The sequence below is a fragment of the Zosterops lateralis genome (genome assembly GCF_965231275.1).
Source record: "Zosterops lateralis genome assembly, chromosome: 14".
NCBI classification, from domain to species: Eukaryota; Metazoa; Chordata; class Aves; order Passeriformes; family Zosteropidae; genus Zosterops; species Zosterops lateralis.
The window spans coordinates 2,782,983-2,805,317 of record NC_139774.1 but is presented as its reverse complement, the minus strand read 5'-3'; the positions used below and the strand labels follow the sequence as shown (position 1 = coordinate 2,805,317).

General features: G+C 59.8%; 2 protein-coding genes across 2 annotated transcripts; one reads left to right on the top strand and one right to left on the bottom strand.

The window, feature by feature from the left end:
* Nucleotides 1-1,212: 1,212 nt before the first annotated feature.
* HBEGF (heparin binding EGF like growth factor) lies at nt 1,213-7,574 on the bottom strand. The gene is made up of 6 exons (XM_083871998.1): nt 7,486-7,574; nt 7,077-7,253; nt 5,014-5,188; nt 2,958-3,113; nt 2,752-2,844; nt 1,213-1,711 (listed from the first exon to the last, which is right to left on the bottom strand). The coding sequence occupies exons 1-5, from the start codon at nt 7,526-7,528 to the stop codon at nt 2,772-2,774; spliced, it is 624 nt and encodes a 207-aa protein (XP_083728124.1). The 5' UTR covers nt 7,529-7,574; the 3' UTR covers nt 1,213-1,711; nt 2,752-2,771.
* A 2,652-nt stretch (nt 7,575-10,226) lies between these two features.
* Nucleotides 10,227-22,199, top strand: SLC4A9 (solute carrier family 4 member 9; the record flags this gene model as incomplete). The annotated part of the gene is made up of 21 exons (XM_083871510.1): nt 10,227-10,527; nt 12,046-12,206; nt 12,420-12,569; nt 12,678-12,739; nt 12,838-12,995; nt 14,672-14,756; nt 15,038-15,192; nt 15,766-15,882; nt 16,063-16,237; nt 16,478-16,611; nt 16,718-16,989; nt 17,668-17,723; nt 17,820-18,002; nt 18,141-18,254; nt 18,772-18,933; nt 19,086-19,264; nt 19,505-19,577; nt 20,470-20,538; nt 21,391-21,564; nt 21,886-22,032; nt 22,149-22,199. The coding sequence occupies exons 1-21, from the start codon at nt 10,259-10,261 to the stop codon at nt 22,197-22,199; spliced, it is 2,946 nt and encodes a 981-aa protein (XP_083727636.1). The 5' UTR covers nt 10,227-10,258.
* Between the last annotated feature and the right edge of the window lie 136 nt (nt 22,200-22,335).

Sequence of the window (22,335 nt, the reverse complement as noted above, 5' to 3'; positions counted from 1 at the left end):
CAGGGATGGGGCAGCCACAGCTGCTCTGGGAAACCTGTTCCCATCCCTCACCACCTTTACAATAAAGAATTTCTTGCATATATCTAACCTAAATTTTCCTTCTTTCAATTTGTGCCTTTTACTCCTTGTTGTCACTACAGATCCTGGTGAAGAGTCTGTCTCTGACTTCTTTGGAGGCCCTTCAGACACTGACAGGTTGCAATGAGTTCTCCACTCAACCTTTTCTTCTCCACCAGAACAGCCCCGACTCTCTCAGTCTGTCTTCATGGCGAAGATCCTCCACTTCTCTTTATCAACTTTGTGGCTTCCTCTGGACTTGCTCCAGCAGTTTGCCGCTGTTCATGTGTTGGAGACGCCAGAACTGGACATGGTAGGGAGACAAATCACCTCTGACCTGCTGGCCCTGCTCCTTTGGAGGCGGCCCAGGATCCTGTTGGTTTCTCTCTGCCTCAAGGCTCTCTAGCAGAGCCACCAACTCCCCCACTCTCACTTCCCCCCAGGGAAGAGGAAATAACTACTTTGGAGGTTATTTTACTGCAAAGTAAGGAATCATTCCTGACCCACTGGATGAAATGATGCTGGTAGGAATTACCTCAGCTCCAGGAACCTGCAATCACCCCAAGAACAGCTGGGATTCCTTTCAAGGCAGGTGAGAGTCTACCTCTGGAATTTTTTAATTTTTTTTTTTTTTACCAAATCATTGAACCATCATAATACTATTTGGTAAGAAGGGACCTTTAGGATAATCCAGTTCACCTTCCTGTGAACCAGGTTGCTCAAAGACACATTCTGGCCTTGAGCACCTACAGGTATGGGGTCAGCCACAGCCTCTCTGGGCAATCTGTGCCAGGGTCTAAATGACAAATACTGGCTTTAACCCAGGGACCATTCCCATTGGAATGGATCAGTGGCTAGAGTGGCTTTATTCATTCTGGAGGCAGCTTTGCTTGGTGAGCAGACACACAAACATCACACTCCTCCCAAAGCACCAGCAGACAAAGATGAAGAAAGTCTCTGAGATGATCCATGTAGGGCCAAACAGGGATGGATCCCGTCCCCAGCTCCCCAAGGATGGCACAAGCTGATCCAGCAGGCCTGACCACAACTCAGGCTCTCTGCTGCTGGTGGCAGTACCCCACCAGCTGAATGCAGCCCTTAGAATTCTGACTCCTTTCCACCTCCATGATTAAATTAACAACCCAGGTGTTTGTTACAAAGTGTTATTTATTAGAATATTACATTGCACTTAAAAAATAAGGGAGGTCTGACCCTGTCATCTTGACCTACATGAAGGATGCAGGGCCAGACCTACAATAAATATAAATACTATGTACAGTTTATCTAAAATAAATATATAATTTAAAATGAAAAATATCTTGTTAAATAGCTGTTACCCTCCCCCCTGTCCTGCGGCGAAGGAAGCCCCGAGCCCGGTCTCCTCCCTTTCACAGCTTGTTCCTCGGCACACACTGCAGTGGACGGAGAGCCCCCGCGCCTCCTCCGGTCAGCGCCGCCCCGAGCCCGCCCCGGCCCGGGGGTGGCCCGGAGCTGCCGCAGCGCCGCCCGAGCAGCCCCGCCGGTGCCGCCCCGGTGCTCCAGCGAGCCGCAGCCCCGCCGGTGCCGCCCCGGTGCTCCAGCGAGCCGCAGCCCCGTGCCGCTGGCGCCGCGGTCTCGCCCCTTCCAGGAGGTAGAAGTGCATTAGTGCCGACACCTGCAAGAGAGAGGCGGGAGAGCTCACACGCGATCCTGGGCTGCTCTGCCACAGAGCACTCCCTGCCCGAGGGGAGAGAGGTGCCGACCCGCCCAGCCCGGCCGGAGAACGCCCGTGCCCGCCCAAAGCCCAGCGCTCGCCGCCCCTCGGAGCTGGGCCCGGGAGGATGGGAGCCAAGGTGACTCCACCGTGCTTCCCTTCCCGGAACCATGGCACTTTTCCCCCTGGACACATCCACCCCTGTGATCCCCAGGGTAAAGGAGACAGTGAGGAAAGCCTTGTGACTTGGAAAGCCAAGTCTCCTTCCCGAAAATTCAGCTCCTATGAACAGCTAAAATTCCCACCCCAACACTGTGATGAACATGACAGAAATTCTCCGAAGGCATTACTTCATCCTCACAAAGAACAATGACTTTTTTTTTTCTCAAGAAGAGAAGTAGCTGTAATAAGTATGACCACATCTAACGTCATGATTTAGATCAGATCAGAGGAAGTTTGACAGATTTTCAGCACCCAGCCAAAGGAACATGGGCTGGTGCAAGATCCACCCCCGTGCCAAGCTGATAGGCACTGCTCTGGTGCAAGTAATAAGCAGAGTGGGAATGAAAAGGAAAGGGGGTTTTTACACATGTATATAAATAGAGGCAATATCTAAGGAGGGGAAGTGACTCAGAGGGTCAGAGAGGGAGCAAAATGAGCAGGGGAAAAAAAAACTAAACAAAACAGAAGCAGCTTCCCTACCATCAAACATCACCAAAGCCTGGAACAGCAACATAGAGCAGAGATTTGGGGTTAAAAAGAAGGACATTGGAATGATAGGGGTGCCAAGGGACAGGGATTTCAGCAGGGAGGGGAGAAAAGACACGAGCCCCACAGGACAGCCCAGACTCTCAGCCAGCTGCTTCTCCAGATTCAGACTGCCCTCAGCTCCTGCCTAGCTCTGGCACAGGATCCACACAGCACTCCCAGCCAGCACAGACAGCAGAGCCCCGGCATGTCCACCAGCCCCTCTGCTGCCCCGTGCCCAGCCAGGGGCTCACCTCGCCAGCACCTGGCATCCTCAGTGATTCACAGTGATGCCCAGCTTGATTTTCTCTTCGTTTTCTACATCGTAGCCACCCCTCTTGTGACACCTGCGAGGCCAAGCAAAGGGATGCTCAGGGCGTGGAGAAGTCCCTGCCACCCTCCTGTTGCTCATGATCTTCCCAGGGATGCAGATCTGAGAGCTCAGTCCCACCCCACTCACCTGAGCATCAGCAGGGCTGCGATGATGAGGAGACACAGGGAGGAGAGGACGACAGCAACCACAGCCAGGGCTGTGGTGTGGTCGTAGGCGCTGGGCGGGTGCTCCACGGGCAGCAGGAGGCCGTGGCAGCGCTCTCCGTGATAGCCTGGTTGGCATCTGGGCAAGAAGGAAACTCGTAAAGATCAGTGAGCAGGGACAGGAGGTCTTTATGTCCCTTACACCCCATGGGAAGGCGATGCCTCTGTGCTCAGCCCTAACCAGCACTGTGCTTGTTCCCCTCGGTCCCCACACCTCTGAGCTGGGAGGTCTGATGTCACCATCATCTCTATTGTACTGGTAAATTTAGCTTCTCCTGCACCTAGTGAAGACTCCTAGAAAGGTTGAGGTCTCCCTCAGCAGAAGGCACGGGGATCTGTGCTCCTCCCAGTCACTCCCAGGCAGACACAGGTTGCCCAGACCACCTCTGGAAGTGGGAAGGGAGCAGTGAGCAGCTGGCCCAGCACTTCCCATGGAGCAGGACGTCCCTGCACACCCTGGCAGCTCAGAGGTGTCCCATCCCTGGAGACTCATGTAACAGAAATAACGCTCCACACAGGCTGGGAGGCTTCCAGTCCTCCCTGAGCCACATTGCACTGATGCAACCAGATAAATATATCCCTCTATATCCAGCACCACTGACCCTCCAGCTCATCTCCAGCCCAGCCCTCCTCCTGAGCTCACAATGCCACATGCCAGTATCACCTCCCAGGCACAGCAGCAAGGCTGGGAACATGGCAAAGGTGCAGGACCCAGTCCAGCAGCATTCTCATTCCACCCTGTGCCCCAGGAAGCAACACTCCAGGAGAGCTTGTGACAGAGGCACAGCCTACCACCAAGAGCAGCCACAACGGAGTGGCACCAGTCAGCACAAGGCCTCTTTATCAGAGGACACTAGGGCAGTTGGCCACTGTTACGAAAAACTCTGATGGTTCTGAGAGAGGCCACTCAGGGATGGACCACCATGCTGAAGAGATGTAGCCAGCCCCCAAATCCCTGCTGCTTGCCTGTGTCCCACATTCTCTCTCAGCCCCAAGGATCTGGGCAGAGTACACCTGGCTGTCACAGTCCTAGGCCAGGGTATTGCAACCCACATTGAACTGGGTCTGCAACCCAAACTGAGCCTGCACAGATGCCCCCTGACTGGCAGTCCTGAGTCCCCCGTTCAAGGGCCCCACTTCATGACAGCTTCAACAGAGAGAAACACAGGAGTTGGAAAAAGCTCTGTGGAGCTTGATCCCAGCAGATTGCAGATCCTGTGGGCAGCATAAGCCAGGGAGCTATTATCTTCCCTGGGCTCAAGGCTGGGTGGCTCAGAGGATTGATAGTGAAGAACAAAGCCTCTTACATATCTGCCAGCTCAAGTCCTGCCCACGTCAGCGGGGATCAAATATGCACCCCAGGGTGTTTCCTGCAGCAACAGTGCTGTATCCAGGTGCCCCAGCAGCAGGCAAACACTTTCTCCTCCACCTGCCTCATCTAGTCCCTACTTGCTCTGCACCCCACGGGGGTGGGCAAGGAGGAGTACACAGCCCTGTCTTTCATTAGGCCAAGGGGCATGGCTGTGGCAGCCTGTTCCCAAAGGTGCTACTTCCACCCTGCTTTGCTGGTAGCATGGCAGAGATGCTTCTCACACCTGCACTGATGTGCCCTGACAGATGCAGGAGCCCCAAGATCTCAGAGTGGGGGATTTACAGTGACAGGGTCAGGATGAGGTTTCCCACATGGGAAACCTCAGGAGCCCTCAGCTGCCAGACCCAGCCCTACACATCGTCCTACAGTCCCAGCTTGGCCAGAGCTCACCGTGCCAGCAGGGAACCCTGGCCCTAAGGCCATGACAGGTTTTGGGGGAGGGGTGGACACTTCTCAAGAAGTACAAGGAAGAGGCCGAGTCAGAGTTGTCCCTGCATGAGTAGGGAACATGCACTAAAAATATCTTTGCTTTTCCTCTGCCCAGCCTGGAGAACTGAAAGAACCATGACTAAGGCTCCCCCCGCCCAGGCACACGCCAGCAACTCACATGCAAGAGGGTCCCAGGTCTCGGATGTATTTGCACTCGCCGTGAATACAGAAATCCTTGTACTTCCGCTGGCACGGGTCTCTCTTCTTCCCCAGGCCTTTGCCTTTTCTTCTTTTATTGCCGTTCCCTTTTTTCTTGGGAGTAACGAGGCCTTGAGGCTTTGACAGGAAGGCAACTGGAAAACAATTTGGGAAGAACAGCAGTCGGATCAGCTCCACGTGCCAACCAAAGGGAAGGCAAAGCCACATCCCAGGGCTGCCACAACTGCTCAGCCCTGGCTCCCACATCCCTTTGTGCTGGGAGCTGCCCCCGAGCCCGGGGTGGAGGGGCATTTTTTTTCAGCTCTTCACAAATATCATGGCCTTTCCAATTCATAAGAACAATTCTCAAGGAAAGAAAGGAGTCGGGCAGGGGGAACAGAGCTTCATACATCTCAAATGCTGCTATTATATGCACCAGTTTCCACTGAATACAGAACATTGCTAATTGCCCCTTTATCTGGCCTTTATTTCCCTGACAAGCACAGGCTTTTCTAAGACCTCATTCATGGCTCTGATGCACTCTCCTTCCCGTGGGCACAAGGATGCCTTACTCACCCCAGGGCAGGATTAAAAGAGCAAGCCTGCCTTAAGTTTTGGTTTTGCAAAGCCAAAGAGATGGTGAGGGCACCGTTCCCATGAATTACAACAGTATGTTTAAATTGTGGTGCAGTGACCAGCGGCTTTTGGTGCCAGGCCAGCCCCCTGCTGGGTTGGTGGAAATTAGAGCATCAAGCTCCTCATCCAGACACAGCTCAACACGAGCAACGGTACTGGAATGGTTTTTAAGGTGTGCAGATGCCAAAAAGAATCAGCTCCCAGCTTGATCTCACGAGGTGCTGAGGTGTTGGAGGGCACTCACTGCTCCAAGGGGGATTTTTAGCTTCCCCTGAGCCATGGCGCTCAGTAACCCCTGTGGACTAAGCCCAGGGCTGCTCAGGAAGGAGAGCACAGCAGAGGCCAACCTGGCACGTTGTAACCTGCCCAGTTCCTTCTTAACCACTTCCTGACAGGACCAGCGCCTCTCGTGCCGGTACACAGCGCCTGCGACACCTAGCAGCGTTATTTCAAAATCCTCCACGCTGCGCCTGGAGAAAACCGATACTCCAGGAAATTCTGCGGCTTGGAGAAACCCCTGGATGAGGCTGACAGCAGAGGCTGCTCCGTCCCCTGCCCTGAGGCTTATCTCGCAGCCGCAGCCAGCCGACAGCCACACACTGCTGCGTTTCCCAGGGTTGAGTTCCCCCGGTGCGAGTGGCTCAGCCCGGTTTTGCCAGCTTTTTGTCACAGTCTGCTGGCACAGCCAGAAAGCAAAGAAAAACACGGAAAAAATGGGAGGGTGAGCTGCACGGAGTAGAGCACGCTCCTGCTGCCCGGCACTGCCCTCGGCACGCCGCGTGTGCGGGGCACAGGTACCTGTCACCCCTCGGCCCGCGATGGGCCCCCATCCAACCCCCACGAGAGACACTCTCCGGTGCCGGCCCGGGGCAAAGAGCCCGGCGTGGGTGCTCGGGAGCCCCCGAGAGGGGCAGTGCCCCCACCGCCCCGTGGCGGGCCCGGCGGCTGACGAGCCCTGCCGCGGAATGAGGAGCAGCCGCGCGTGGGCGGCGGTGACTCACGGCGGTCCCCGCGCCTCGGCCACCGCCGGGCCCGGACACGGCAACCCCGCCACGAGGGGCTCTGCTCCTCCCGGCCAAGCCGCTGAGACCCCGCACCCTCTGGAAGCCGCCCTGCAGGGGACCTCAGGAACACGGACAGCCCCTGGCAGCAGCGCCACTACTCCATGCTGGTGCCCCACGGGCTACTCCCCCTCGGGTCTGCTGCTGCCGGGGCCCGGTATCCCGGGCTGCTCCCACCCACCGCTGCAACTCCCTCCCAAGCGGAGCCGGAGCTGCTGCCGGGAGACCCGTGGGACTGAGCCGAGACCAGCCCGGCACTCCCACGACCTCTCCCGCTCCGACTGCCCCCATCCCAGCCCGTCCCGCCACCCCGGCTCCACCCTGGGACCCCTTATCCCGTCCTTACCTCTCGGCAGCTCGCTGAAATCGTCCCCCGAGGCCGCTCCACCGCCCTCCTTCTCTGGGCTGCCGCGGAGCAGCGGGGCAGTGGCTGGGACGGGCACTCCCCCGCCGCCGCCGCCCTTGTGCAGCACCTCGTTGTGCAGCTCGTCCCGGCGCAGCCCGCTGGCCGCCGCCGAGCACACTGCGGGGAGAGGGTCAGCAGTGGGGCCGGCACTGCCCTGCCCGCCACCCGCCACGAGGGACAGGGGCCAACCTTCCCCCCTGCCCACCCCCGGCACCGAGACCGCGTTTCCCGCCCTGCCCAGGACCGGCCGTACCCGCCTTGCCCGAGACCGTTCCCCCCACACGTTCGGGACCCCCCAGCGCTGGGATGCGCTGCCCGCACCCGGGACCGTCCCCACGGGAGCCCGTACCTGCCGCCAGCAGCGCCTGGATCAGCACCGCCCGCCCGTCCATGACCCGCGGGCACACACGTCCAGCCCCCGCCGCGCTCCGCTCGGTCCCGCAGCGATGCCCGTTCTCCGGCACGGCGGCCCCGCGGCGGGTAGAAAGCTGCGGGCGGCGGGGCGGGGCGGGGAGGGGCCGAGCGACCGCCCGCCCCCGGGAAGGGCTTCCCCGCCGCCCCCGGGGCCGTCCCGTCGGCCGGGACCGGGACTGGGACCAGGTCCAGGGACCCTGGCCTGTGCCCGGGGGGTTCTCCTCGCTGAGGAGGCGGAACAGGGGCTCCAGAGCCATCGCCGCCCCGGTGCCGCTCCGCGCTGCGGGCTGGGCCTTGAGAGCCCGGGGAGAAAAGGGTCTCTGTAAGGAGCGGAGGGCAGGAGATGGCCGGGGGAAAGTGTGGCCCCAGCCAGGAGGAGAGGAGGGGAATCTCAATGGCTCCTGTGGCCCCAGGCCCCGGCTGGCAGCTGCCCGAGGTGGCCCGAGGTTGCTGGGGCAGCGAGTGCACCTCACCAGAGGAACATCAGGTGAGAGGCAGGACCTCAGGAGTCAGGGCTGCATCTCTTCCTGGCCCTGGGGGTGGGATAACCCTCAGAAAGAGGACAGACTGCCACACTTGTGCCACTGCACCAGCGGTGGGTCAGGGAGCTGGTGACAATCTGAGATGGCAGCAGAGACCCTTTCTGTCCCCTGGGCTCCCTTTGTAGCCCAAGTGATTGAGTCACAGCCTCATCTCACAGCATCCCCCCAGCCACACACTGTCCTTGTCTCTGTCCCAACCTGTTGTGTTTGGGCACTGCCAGAGTTTCCCCATCCCCTTCACCATGCTGGCAACAGTGTGCTGTGTTTGGCCCCATCCTCAGCACAGATAACAGCGCAAAAAATGTCACTGATGTCAGCGCCGGGCGAGAGCAGGGTCCTGCCCCAGCTCTCCTTTGGGCCAGCAGAGGCCCCTGGCTGTTTCCTCGAGGTCCCGAGCCCCCAGCCCACGGCTGCTTTGGGCTCAGCGAGGCATAAGCAAATATTCCTGCCATTGTTGTTGCCGTCTCCAAGGAATACCACCGGATCTGGCACCCCCCGCTCACACCCTCCTTCTTGCTCAAACTTGACTTTTGCAATTGTTTGCTGGATGTTTTTCCTTCCGCCCCCTCCGGCCATCAGGAGCCCAAAGCCTTTGGCAGCGGAGCGAGGTGGTGGCACGGGCCAGGGGCTATGTCCCTGCACACCGGCCGCTGGGGAGGTCCCCATGTTGGGATGGAATTTTTTGCCCCTGCCAGTCCCCCACCACGTCCCCAAGGCCGGGCAGGGCGTGTGCAGGCAGCGTGTGCGGGCAGCATTTGCCAGCTGCCCTGGCACCTGGGAGAGGGAGGTACCAGCTCACGTCAGCTGCCAGGGAGGCTGCTGGCACCGAGAATTGGCAGCCGGTAAGGGTGGGGGGAATGTGTGCAGGCTGCTGATCTTGCCTGACTCTGCTTCCTGCCTCTGCCTCCTGCTGCCTCTCCCCCTCTGCCTCCCACAGCCTCCCATGACCCCTGTCCACCTCCTGCAGCCCCCCACGGCCTCCCTGCCTGTGCCTGCTGCCAGTCCTGCCCCACCTCATGCTGCAGCCCCCACAGGAGGGGGAAGTGTACCCCGGGAAGGTTTGGGTGCCTCAGGGCATCTCTGATGCTCCTTATCGATGGATCCTTCTGCCAGGGGTTCCCACCCCAGCTAAGAGCACCCCTCTACACACCGTGGTACCCGCTGGTACGGCAGAGCAAACAGCCTGGACACCCCGGGCCAGCCCCTTGGCCTCAGTTCCTGCGAGGCAGGTACCAGGACCTCAGGAACCCAGACTCCCACCCGCCATTCCCCAAAACGTGATTGTGCCGCGGTGGTGCCTGGCCCCGCTCCAGCTGCTCCCGGGGGTGGATCCTGTCGGGTCCAGCGGGTTCCGGTCCAGGCGGCCCGTGCCGGGGCCGCGGTGTTTGCGGTCCCGCCGCCGTGTTTGCAGTGCACACAGCCCGCGGTTTGTTTGCGGGGGCCGCGGGGCCGAGCGCGGTGCCGGTGGCGGTGGGCACGGCACGGGCACAGAGAGCGCCGTGGCTGCTCTCTGCTGGCAGCGCTGTGCGGGCCCTGCCGTGTCCCTGTCCCCGCAGGGTGCTGTGGCTGTGCCCACGTCCTCCCCCCTCCGTCCGCTCACCGCTCTGAACACCGGGACAGCCCTGAAGCCCTCCCAGCCCTTCCCGTCAGCCCTGACACTGTCAGCCCCTCATTTCCCCACTCTGGATTTGCTCAGCGTCCCCACATCCTTCCCCAGAGCGTGTCCCCATATCCGTTTTCCCAGGAGGAGCTGCCACGGGCTGTGTCACCCCTCCTGCCATGGGCACAGCACCCTCGCACAGGCACCGATGCTGCCACCAGCTCTCCAGGCCCTGCCACCCCCTCACCAATGCCTTGCAGGGTGCAGACAGGGCTGAGGACACACTGGTCCCCACGAACATCCTTGTCCACACAGGTCACCCGCAGGAGGCAGGTGGGTCCCCTGGTCCCTGGTCCAGGTGGGCAGCTGGACGTGGCAGGACACTAGTGTGCTGGGACCTGTGTGGCTGACCCTGCTGTTTTGAGATGGTTGTTTTGGGCTTGGCTCCTGTGTATTGGTCTGTGGCCAGTTTAAACCAGCTCACAGCTGTTATAAGGTGTGGGATGAGTGGGATCCCGTGAGTTCTGGAAGGAACCTCACGCCTGTGGCTGCGGGTGCCGGTGGCCATGCGATCCCACGTGCCCGGGGCGGGTGACACGGCTCTCCGGGCAGCAGACAAGTGCTCACAGCCCAGACTGGAGTGCAGCAACCCTGGAGCTCCCTCACAGACTTTCGGCTGCAGCATCTTCCCCTCCGGCACGGCCACAGCGGTCCGGCGAGCCGGTGCTGCCTTGCAGTGGGAGGAGAGGGGGGACGTCACCTGCCCGCTGCTCTTCATCCAGCTCAACCAGCTCCTCAGCACCCCGGCGGGGCTGGAATGGAGGGAGATGGCCAGGTAGGCACACCTGCGAGAGCCACGCTTTGGGAGCCCAGGGCATGTCCCGAGGCTGGCAGTGCCTCAGCCCCAAGGCAGGGCTCTGCCCCGCCAGTGCCCACGCTGAGCTGACTTAATTTCATGGGAGAGGGCAGGATGTCAGGCAGGCCAGGCACAGCGCCCTTCCTCCTGCTCCTCTCTGTTGCCTCTCCAAGGCTCCAGCTGCGCCGGGGCTGGGATGTCCCCGTGCCCCATAACACCTCTGCACCCCTCGGTAGGGACATGGGGACATGGGCCACAGGGGTCTGGAGGCAGCAGTGGCTCTTCCCCCGGGGTCGCAGAGTCTGTGAGGACCGAAGCCGCCGGGCTGTGGCTCTCCCTGGCAGCAGCCCCGCTGTCCCCCCCCGGCTGCCCCTGGGCAGGGGCCGGCAGTGTCGGGCACGCTCTGCCCGTGCAGCACGACGAGCGCCCCGCGGCTGCGCGCCCACCCACGGGGACAAAGGGAAGCTCTGTCTGTGCCCGGCGTTAAAATATTTGGCATGGCCCGAGCGTGGAAAGAGCTCAAGACACTTCTGTTCTGACTCCAGTGAGCGCCGTTAATGGCAGGGCCACCCCCAGCCCCAGCACAGCTGGGGGAATGGATGGGCTGGGAACAGCCCTGCAGAAAATGACTGGGGGGTGACAGATGAGACATCAGCCAGCACTGTGCAGTCACAGAAAGCTGGGTGTATCCTGGGCTGCACCGCAGGCAGCAGGGTGAGGAGGGGGTGCTCCCTCTGTTCTGCTTTGTGTGAGACTGCCCTGGGGCACCACATCCAGCTCCTGCTGAAGCACATCCAAAGGAAACCATGGAAATGATTCAAAGGCTGGAACAGCTCTGTTGGGACAGCTCTGCCATGGAGACAGGATGAGAGAGGTGGGGTCTTGTTCAGCCTGGAGAAGACAAGGCTCAGGGGAGACCTTAGAGCCTCTTCCAGTGCATAAAGGGGCTCCAAGAGAGATGGAGAGGGACTTTGGACAAGGGACTGAAGTGACAGCACAAGCAGGAATGGCTCCCCAATGCCAGAGATCAGTATTCAATGGGATATTGGGAAGAAATTGTTCCCTGTGAGGGTGATGAGGCACAGGTTGCCCAGAGAAGCTGTGTCTGCGCCATCCCTGGAAATGTTCAAGGCCAGGTTGGACGGGGCTTGGAGCAACCCGGGATAGTGGAAGGTGTCCCTGCCCATGGTGGAAGGGTTGGAATGAGATAATCTTTAAGGTTCTTTTAAATTTGAACCATCCTGTCACCTCACTATGGTTGGAACTCCCCTGATCAGATCTTAGAGACATGTGGGTCTGCAGGAATGGGGTCATGGCCTCTTTGTCTGCCCAGCTGCCCCTACACCATGAACCAACTGCAGGCCCCTCTGAGCCACCCAAACCCCTCCCTGCCAGCCCCATGCTAAGCTCAAAGAAGGACCCAGGCTTCAGCTCCCACTGCCTGGCCTGGGGCACAGGGCCTACCCTGCCACTGACCCCACACATCTCTCTGGGCAGGTGGATAAAGTTCGAGGAGAAGGTGGAGGATGGTGGAGAGCGCTGGAGCGCACCCCATGTCCCAGCTCTGCCCCTGCACAGCCTGTTCCAGCTGAGGACATGCCTGCAGAAGGGGACGATGCTCCTGGACCTGGATGCCACCAATTTCAAGGAAATAATTGGTATGTGGATAATGCAAAGGTTGTCACCCGGAATGGGCCAGCCACCAGAGAGGGACAGGCCACCAGGAGGTGCCTGTAGAACAGCATTGATGAATGACAGTCGGGTACCTGGGGGGGCTGTCTGCTACTCCAGCTGAGGGGGGTTTTCCCTGGGCAACTCCCCAATGGGCAGTGAACCAGGGGGACTCAGAGCTGTCCCTGTCCCTGATGCAGATAAAGCACTTTCTGGGCAGCCCGAGGAAGCAGAGCTGCAGCCTGCACTGAGGGAGCGCCTGTCAGCCCTCCTGCTCCTCCAGCCACAGCATCAGCCCACAAAATCCCTGCTGCAGCTCCTTGCCGAGCTTGGCCTCTCTCCCTGCCAAGGTAGGAAACCTGGCTGACCCACCAGGCATCCTCCTGCTGTCTCCAGCCTGGGGCAGTACCCATGATGGCTTGCCCATGGATTTTGCTGCCTCCTCTCTTTCTTTGCAGGGAAAGCCAAAGGCAGGTCTGAGCCCAGGACCCAGCTCTCCAAAACACCTCTCCAGGAGCAGGTATGGCAGTGTGGAGCTAGGCTGGGAGCAGCTGCTGCATCCTGAATGTCCAGCCACAGTATCCTGAGTCCTCATCTGCTGCATCCCTTTCCTTCCAGCTGAGAAACAGATTTAAGAAGAAGGTCCCGCCAGGGGCCGAGGCAGCCCATATTGCTGTCGGGGAAGTTGAATTCCTGGAAAAGCCCTTTGCAGCCTTCATTCGCCTCAGGCGTGGGGTGTCCCTTGGCTCACTGGCTGAGGTTTCTCTTCCAAGCAGGTAACAGCGCACAGCTGATGCCCCTGTGCCCTCCCCTGCCCTGATCTTCCCATTTCCTCCCACACCAGGCAAGGCCTTGCTTGTCCAAAGCAAAGGGAATGGCACCCAGTGCCACATGCAGTCCCAGAATCCTGTCTCACTGCTTCCCCTCCTGCTTTTCCCAGATTCTTAGGAGCCCTCCAGAATGGGCTGAGTGTGGAGCATCTGCTGAGCAGCCCTGAAGGGACATCCCCTGGGTCATTCCCACTGGGCTCTGCATTCCCTGTCCTTAGTTGGTTCTGGATGCTCTCCACTTACTGCCGGGAGCGTGGGGCCTGCCGGCGGGGGCAGGAGGCAGGTTTTTAGGAGACTCTTGCCCTCCCGCTGTTCTCCTGAGTGGTGAGACGAAGTGGGGGGAAAGAAGCAGGGCAGGAGGTCCCCATGGTTTCCCCGTGGCTGAGGAATGCATCCTCTATGGCCCTGAAGGGAAACAGGCAGTGTGCCTTCAGCTGAGGACTTCCTTAGGAAGAGCACGGAGGAAGCAGGCGAGGATCAGGAGGGACATTGCCACCTCCTGGTCACTCGGCCCAGAGCACCCGTCCCCAGGAGCTGGGAGGAGCAGGACAAATATCCACCCACCTGCAGCTCTCTCCTCCGCGGCAGTTGGGTGGCAAATCCCCGTGGATGCCCCTGGGTCTCGAGGGTTTCATGATAACCCCTTGCCCTGGATTTTCCTTCTCCAAACTGGAGGGCAGGGAGATCTTGTCCCTACCCATCCCTTTGCCCAGGGTGCCATCCCCTTTGCTGGCCATGCCAGGCTGTTCCACAGGTGCAGCCACTGCCCCAGGGTTGTCTCTCATCCAGATCCACCTCTAGGGTCTTAAGGTGTTCCCATCGCCTTGGTGATGCCTGGGTGAAAGCAATCCCATGTGGCAACAGTCACCTCTCAATCCTTTGGAGGCTCTCGACCTTTTGAAGGCTCCAGAGGCCTCCAGCACCCGGGGGTTCTGTCAAGTCCCACTTGTTCAGCAAGAGGAATTTCCCTGTCCTCTCTCTGGGGGTTTGCTCAGGGTATGGTCACTGGAACTGCCTGGCAATCTCAGCTTCCAGGACTGCAACCATTCCTGCTAACTCCGGAAAGGTGTGGAGAACTCGGTTAAACATTTGTGTGGATTGTTCCTCTGGAGATTTTCCACCATCCTCTCAAGTGTGGGATTTTTACCATATTTTATCAAGGGCTCTGAGCTCTCTTTCCAGTTTCCTCCCATGTCCCCAGAGTCCAGTCAAACCTGCTGCCTGTGCTGCTGGCAAGCTCTCCTTCTCTAACACCAGCATCCTGCCTGTGAGCAACATTCCCAGGAAAATGATGCCACAGACACCTCCAGCTGAGGATTTCTCCTCCTCTGTCCCAAAGACCTGCTCTCCCACACCTCCCAGTCTGGATTTCTGCAGACCCTTGTGATCCAACCAGGGTCCTGGTGTCCCATGGTCTCTGAGAGGTTGCCATACAGTGGCAGCAGACACTACAGACATGAGTCTTATCTTCTGCCCCCAAACCCCACTTTTAGGGTGGCAGAAGCCCCCCAGGCCTGCCCAGCCACCATCCCCAGCATCCCCAAAATCCCCACAGTCTCCCCCCAGAGAAATATTCTCTAGGAGGGAGAGGGCTGCTCTGGAGATGTGTTGTCTTGCCACAGGTTCCTCTTCATCCTGCTGGGCCCCCCCAGAGTGAAAGCCTACCACGAGGTTGGCAGGGCCATGGCCACCCTGCTGACAGATGAGGTGAGCCTGGGGCAGCACCCACAGATGGGATGGGCCTGGAATGGGGACACCAGGATTCCTCTCCTCTGCAGGCTGCAGTGGAGGGCAGAGGATGGGGTGAGCTGGTGGCCTCCCTTGCCCAGGATAAAAAAACAAAAGCTTGGGTGGATTTGCAGGGTGTAGGGCACCTGTTGTCCTGAAGTGGGTGGTTTTGTTTCCTGGTGATGGCTGCAGGCTGGGAGGAAAGTTTCAAGTGGACGAATGCAGGGACATGGTGGCTAAACCACAGCATCTCCCCACAGCTATTCCAAAGGGTTGCCTGGCAGGCTGAGCACCGAGAGGACGTCATCACAGGGATAGAGGCATTCCTGGATGAGCTGATTGTGCTTCCTCCTGGGAAATGGGACCCCAGTACCCGAATTCCTCCACCAAGCCATCTGCCATCTCCACGCAGGAGGTGGGCTGGAGGGAGGGCACCCCAATCCCTGCCAGCTCCTCTGCAGGGTCCTGCAGGGATACCTTTGTCTGTGGCTCTGGAACTTCCATCTCCATGGGGATGAAGTTTCCCAGCAGCCAGGGGCTCCTTCCAGTCAAGCCCCTCCACAGGCCTCTGCTTTGGTCCCTCCTACTGTTAGTCCTGCTGTCCCAGCTGGCAGTGGATGGCAAATCCCCTCCAAAGCGAGCTGATGGGAACACTGGAATTCAGCACTCAGATGTGAAACCCAACCTCTGAGCAGGACACTCTAAGCTCTGCCCAACTACTCCATAAAACCAGTCCTGCAAGGGCTGGCTCCAGAGCTTGCCAGAGGAAATCATGGTTGGGTTGGAAGAAACCTTCAAAGATCATCATCTGCCATGTCTCCTCCTCTTCCTGATCTTTCTCCTCTCCATTATCAGGGGATACACAAGCCCTGTTTGCACCCCTGTCCTCTCTCCATTCTCCCTTTCCTCCCCTAGTGTCCCCTAAATGCAGCTGGGTCCTGAGGGTCCCACCCTGAGGCCTGTTGTCTCAGGCTCTGCTCTGCCACAGGAACGCTGTGGACCCACTGGACCAGCAGCCACATGGTAATGGGGACATGACAGCAGCTGGGGACAGAGCCATCCCAGGGCACCCACAGTCTGGGGAGGAGCTGGAGAGGACAGGCAGGTCAGTGTCTGGAAGGGCAGTGGGAGGTGCACCAGGCAGCTGGATTTGGGGCAGGTCACTGCTTCTCATGGGGCCACCATGTCCAAGCCCCTCTGAGCTGCTGTATCTGGGGGAAGGGACAATCCCTTGCTGTGCAGCTCTCTGTGGGGTCTGCTCTGAGACCTCCCTCCTCACCCCCAGGCTTTTTGGGGGGCTGCTGCGAGACATCCGGAGGAAGGCGCCATGGTATGGCAGTGACTTCTCTGATGCCCTACACCCTCAGTGCCTCTCAGCAGTGCTCTACATCTACCTGGCAACAGTCACCAATGCCATCACCTTCGGGGGCATGCTGGGGGATGCAACTGCCAACATGCAGGTCAGTGTGGCCGTTGGGTACCAACCCTACTCTGCATGGCAACCCTACTCAACCCAGCCCAGAGGGCCCCTGGGTGCTCACCTCCTACCAGCACCCCCAGGACATCCTGAGCATTGCCTGAATTCTGCCTCCTTCCCCCGTGGTGGTCCCCAGCACTGACCCTGTATTCTTCTGTGCTGCTGGGGGGACAGGCCCACAGCCTTCCTCCCTGCCACCTGGCACCCCTTCCCTGCATTTCAGGGGGTGCTGGAGAGCTTCCTGGGCACAGCCTTTGCTGGCTTCATCTTCTGCCTCTTTGCGGGCCAACCCCTGACCATCCTGAGCAGCACCGGCCCTGTGCTGGTCTTTGAGCGCCTCCTCTTCTCCTTCAGCCAGTGAGTTCCCTGCGAGGTTCCTCAGCCCATTGTCCCCCCTGGAGCATGGGCCACCAGCACTCCAGGCAGGTGTGACTGGAGAGGGTTTGAGTCCCCCTTTCCCCAGGGATCACAGCCTGGACTACCTGGAGTTCCGCCTGTGGATTGGGCTCTGGGTGGCCTTTTTTGGCGTGGTGCTAGTGGCCACCGAGGCTAGTCACCTGGTGAGGTACTTCACCCGCTTCACCGAGGAAGGCTTCTGCGCCCTCATCAGCCTGATATTCATCTACGACTCCCTGAAGAAGATGCTGAGCCTGGCAGATGCCTTTCCCATCAACTGGCACTACCGGCTGGACAACATCACCTCCTACAGCTGCACCTGCAACTTGTCCAGCCCTGGTGAGCCCAAGCAGCTGTGGGTGGGTGGGGAGCAGGAAGCTGCTGCCCCAGGATCCCACTGGGAACAAGTTTCCTGACTGGATGGGGGAAGGCACTGGAGGAGGAGCCTGTTTAATCCCATCCTCACCTGCCTGTCCACATTGCAGTGTCCTCCACTTCCCTCCGTACAGTCTGTCCATCTGTTCCTGCCCCCTGGGACTGCCCAGGAACCAGGCAGGGCAGTACAGGGTGCAAGGAGAGCCTTGGCTCATCTCCTATGCCTCCAGGATGGGGGATGTCAGGGGCTGGAAAGGGGCACCTGGATGGGTTTGCTCTGCTATTTCTAGCCTAGTTTGTAAATTAGGGGCACTTTTCTGGGGTTTGAAGACATGACCCTGGAAATTATATGACCCACACTGACCCTGGAAATGGGACCTGCACCATGTGCCAAAAAACATCAGTGCTGGCCAGCCTGGGATCAATGCCTCTGAGTGTGATGCTTTAGCCAAGCCCTTCACAGGAAACATCCCCTCCTTGGTGCTCCCTGGGCATCAGCCAGAGCCGAGGCCTCAGAGGTCCCATAGGGCCCCATTCAGCACCCTGAGCCCTCAGGAAGAGCTTGAGAACCCAGCCTGATGGCAGCATCATCCCAGTCATCCTGATGAAATCAGCACCAACCTGACCCCTGTCACTTTGCAGGTCACAGCTCTGCAGGGAATGACACGTTGCTGCCCTCACCCCTGACCACCCAGCAGGTACAGCCCCTGCTCCCAGGCAGGCAGGTGAGGTGCTGGGGTGGGCTCAAGGTGTCCATGTGCAACCTCTCTTCACTGCCCACCTTGTCCCTGCAGCCTCCTGCCACCCCTGCAGGGCTGAGCAGGACCCAGTGCTTGGATCGAGGTGGGCATCTCCTGGGAACCAGCTGCCAGTATGTCCCCGATGTCACCCTCATCTCCTTCCTGCTCTTCGGGGGCACCTCCCTCTTCTGCATCGCACTCAGGCGCTTCAGGAGCAGCCGCTACTTCCCTGTGGCGGTGAGCACCTTTCAGCCACCCCAGTGACACAGCCACCTGTCCCACTGCTGTGGGGATGGCTCTGGGTGCTGCACCCCAGGGTGCTCCTGGAGCAGCACCCACCCCTGCCAGCCTGGGCCAAGCCCTCTCCATCTGCAGGTGCGGAAGTTGGTGAGCGACTTCGCTGTCATCCTGGCCATCCTCGCCTCCTGCGCTGTCGACGCTGTCCTGGGCCTGGAGACCCCCAAGCTCCTTGTCCCCAGCGAGCTGAAGGTGCCAGCAGGGTGGGCACAGCACTGCCAGGGTGTGGGTCTGTGCCCACCATGGTAGCCATCCCACTGTGCTGTCACTGTCCTTCTCACCACTGGCTCCGGCCCTACAGGAGTGCATGCTGCACCCCAGCAAATGAGAAAGGGTTGAGCACAGCTGATCCCATGCCCTGTAAATAACCTGGACTATCCAGATCACAGTGGAGCAGTGGGGCTCACCATCCTTGTTGCCCAGTGCCACCTCTTCCACCTGCTGTCACAGGCACATGCCCAGCTCCTGGCTTGTGCTGTCCAAATACAACAACCTGTTCTGCCGCAGCCAGGGTGTCCTTGTGGGGGGCTGGTGGGTCACTCTGCCCAGCAGCATCCCCAGGATGAGTGAGGATGCTCTCCCACTTCCAAGGTGGGGCATCCCTGGGTGCCTGTAGGGCTCCAGTCTGGGCATTTGGGGCTGGTCCCATCACCCAGCTGTGCCACACACCCCAGGGTGGCAGCTGCTATGACCCTTCTGTTTTCCATAGCCCACAAACCCAGCACGGGGCTGGATTGTTTTCCCCTTCGGAGTCAACCCATGGTGGGTTTGCCTGGTGTCTGCAGTGCCTGCCGTCCTTGTCACCATCCTCATTTTCATGGACCAGCAGATCACAGCTGTCATTCTCAATCGCAAAGAGTACAAGCTGCAGGTGAGCAGGGGACAGGGAACAGGCAGCACCAGCCAGTGGGGAGGATCCAAGTCCTGGCTGGGCCCCATGGAAGCAGCCAGGGGAGAGCAGAACCCCAAACTGGCCAGGGAAGTGGGACCATGCCCCTAACCCTGGTGCCTTTTCCCCTGCAGAAAGGAGCAGGCTTCCACCTGGACCTCCTCTGTGTCTCCCTCTTGATGGCCGTCACCTCCATCATCGGCCTCCCCTGGTATGTCTCAGCCACTGTCATCTCCCTGGCACACATGGAGAGCCTGAGGAGGGAGAGTGCAACCTCAGCCCCCGGCGAGCACCCCAAGTTCCTGGGCATCAGGTAAACAACAAGCCTGGGCCCCTCCTTGGGGAGCCCCTTGCCCATGGCTGTCGATCCAGGGGACAGGGACATGCCCACACTGTCCATCTGACCTGGCTGTGGGGATCTCCCCACAGCTGACCCCTTTCCCTGTGGCCATCAAAACTGCAGAGCAGAGACCCTGGGGGCCAGGAGGGCAGGCAGAGGGGTGGGTTGCTGAGGGACCCCGGGCACCTGTGACACCTGTGCTGCCATCCACAGGGAGCAGAGGCTGACCGGCCTGGCTGTCTTCATCCTGATGGGAGCCTCCATCTTCCTGGCCCCCGTGCTCAAGGTAGGAAGCCTGGCTGGCCTGGCCTTTTTCCCCAGGCAGGGGTGGCCATATCCTGCAAGGCTGGAGATTCCTCACCCTGAGCCATGGAGGCAGCACAGGCAGGGGGGAGCTGTGCACTGTGTAGGTATGGACTGCACCAAGGGTTTGTCTCCAGTGCCACAGGAGGGCTGGCACACAAGGCACTGCAGCCCCATGTCATCTGTCCATCCTCCCCATGTCTATCAGGGTCCCTGTGCTCCCCAAACACACCCCACCACCACCTCTCCACACTGTCATGTGGATGACCTGGCTGCTGTTGGCTTTCACTTGCTGCCACTGCCATGCCAGGAAAAACCACTCCAGTGGCCCTGGATTACCTGTGACCAGACAGGAAGTCTCTTTTCCTTGGCCTCTTTCCTCACCTCTGAGGCTGGTCCCATACAACCTTTGATATGGCGTCCTCCCAGCATCCTCACCTCCAAACTGGATTTGATGGAAGAACTGTTAGATGGATCAGGAATTGGTTGGATGGTCATGTCCAGAGATCTACAGTCAGTAGCCCATGTCCAAATGGAAACTAGTAACAGGTGCTGTCTTCCAAGTGTTTCCACTGGACAAATACTATTTAATATCTTCATCCAAGACATAGACAGCAGGAGGGAGCACATTTGCAGATGGCACCAAGCTGAGGTGCAGTGACACATCTGGGGGATGAGATGCCATCCAAAGGGACCATGGAGGGGCCATGGGCTCATGTGAACCTCAGATAGTTCAATAAGGCCAGGTGGGGCTGTTGGGAGTAAAGGAGGCAAAGGCTGTGGACACACATGCAGGCCTTTACCTGAGAGGACACTGAGCAGGCAGGGACCCCCAGGGAACAGCCCTGCTGACCCCCCACCCCACTGTCTTGCAGCACATCCCGATGCCGGTGCTCTATGGGGTGTTCCTGCACATGGGGGTGACGGCGCTGAACAGCATCCAGGTGAGGGAGGGCTGCTGGTGCTGCTGGGGAGCAGGGGGTTTGCTCAGCAGCAGCTGCCACTGCCCAGCAGAGCCTGGATTTCAGCTCTCTGTGGTGTACAGCCTGGCATGGAGCAATCTCCCACCAGGCCCAGGACAAGGAGGGAGAGAGGGACCTTTCTAGGGAAAAGGAAAGGGAAAAGGAGGGCTCTGGGATGCTGAGAAGCAGGACAAACTTGTGCACTGAGGGATCAAGTGGTTTGGGAGAAGTGGGACCAATGGCTAACACAGACTTGCTCTCAAAGCCACAGGGATTTTCTCACCTGGGAGCTGCAGGCAGAGCTGGGACATGACAATCCTTTGGTTCTGGTATTGCTGCTCATGTGCCAGTTCTGTTCTTCTCCCGAGAAACCAAGGGAGCAGAAAAAAAAAATCCCTATTCCAGAATTATCGACACCACTTTTCCCTCTAAATAGTACAGTTTCCTTGCAATTACCCTTCTCTAGATGACAGGCTGGGAAACTCCCACCTTCCCTCTGCTTGGGAAACCCAGAGCTGTGCTCTGGAGGAGGCTGCAGCAGGTTCCTGTGAAGTGAGGGGACTAAGTTAGTTGGGTCCTTTCTCAGATAGAGGAAAGACTCCAGCTAGAGTCTTTTCTAGAGGTCTGCCTGGCCTGGGGTGACAGTGGCACCAGAACCCCTGGTCTTACAGACAAACTCACTGGCCCAGACATCAGCTGGGGGTCAGCACAGAGGGCAAAGGGCTGAAGTGCAGAAATGGGGAAACCCCACCCTGCTGGCCCTGGTCTCAGCAGGCAGGTGGGTGAGAGCTGTGGCTGGGCAGGTGTGACCCGTCTGCCCCCTTCTCGCTGCAGCTCACGGACCGTGTGCGGCTGCTCCTGATGCCCGCCAAGCACCAGCCCGACCTGGTCTACCTCCGCCACGTGCCCCTGCGCCGCGTGCACCTTTTCACCATCATCCAGCTGCTCTGCCTGGCCCTGCTCTGGCTTCTCAAGTCCACCGCGGCCGCTATCATTTTCCCAGTGATGGTATGACACCCCTTGATGGGCGGCACTGTTTGGGTGCTGGGCTGGGCGCTGCCCACCCCGTCCCGGGCACCACCGGGCCCAGCAGGAACCCTTGGGAGGGGACACGGGCGTTGGCAGACGGTGCATGGGGGGCTTTGCCTTCACCCCCTGCTCTGGGGCCGTGGGCCTGTCACCAGGGGCTGAGTGTCACTGTCGGGCAAGTACGGTCCCCTAGGGCCGGAGGGGTGACAGGGCCCCACCGTGACACCTCCTGGGGTGGCGGAGGGATGTGGCCTGCGACCCCCGGCCCCAGGGATCTGACCGTGCCCGGCCCGGCCGCAGCTGCTGGCGCTGGTGGGGATCCGGAAGGGGCTGGAGCGCATCTTCTCCCCGCACGACCTGAGCTGGCTGGACGGGCCCCTGCCCGGGCCGGGGGCGACGGGGACACAGCCCCGGGAACGGCCGGAGCCGGGCGGCAGAGCCGAGGAGGTCGGTGCTGCCCTGGGAGCCCCGCGTGGTCACGGCCGCCCCGGGGCCGGGCCGATGGCTCGGGGGCGCCCAGGCTGGGCGCGGTGCCAGCTCCGAAACCTCTGCTCTCCCCACAGTGCGAGCCGATGCACCGCCTGGGACCGCAGATCAACCTCTCCGTGAACTAGGCCGGGGCGGGCCGGGGCAGTGCGGGGCCGTCGGGCCGGGCCGGGGGTCGCAGGACCCGACACCCCCGGGGGGGCCCGAAACCCCCCCGGCCCCGGGCCACGTGGCCGCGTGGTGACGTCACCATGGGCGTGGCCA

Excerpts from the sequence above, each read along its gene's own strand:
- HBEGF (XM_083871998.1), bottom strand. The coding sequence starts at position 7,528 with ATGGACGGGCGGGCGGTGCTGATCCAGGCGCTGCTGGCGGCAG. Across the intron at positions 7,254-7,485 it reads CCAGGCGCTGCTGGCGGCAG|TGTGCTCGGCGGCGGCCAGC; the intron begins GTACGGGCTCCC and ends CTCTCCCCGCAG. Across the intron at positions 5,189-7,076 it reads TTTCAGCGAGCTGCCGAGAG|TTGCCTTCCTGTCAAAGCCT; the intron begins GTAAGGACGGGA and ends ATTGTTTTCCAG.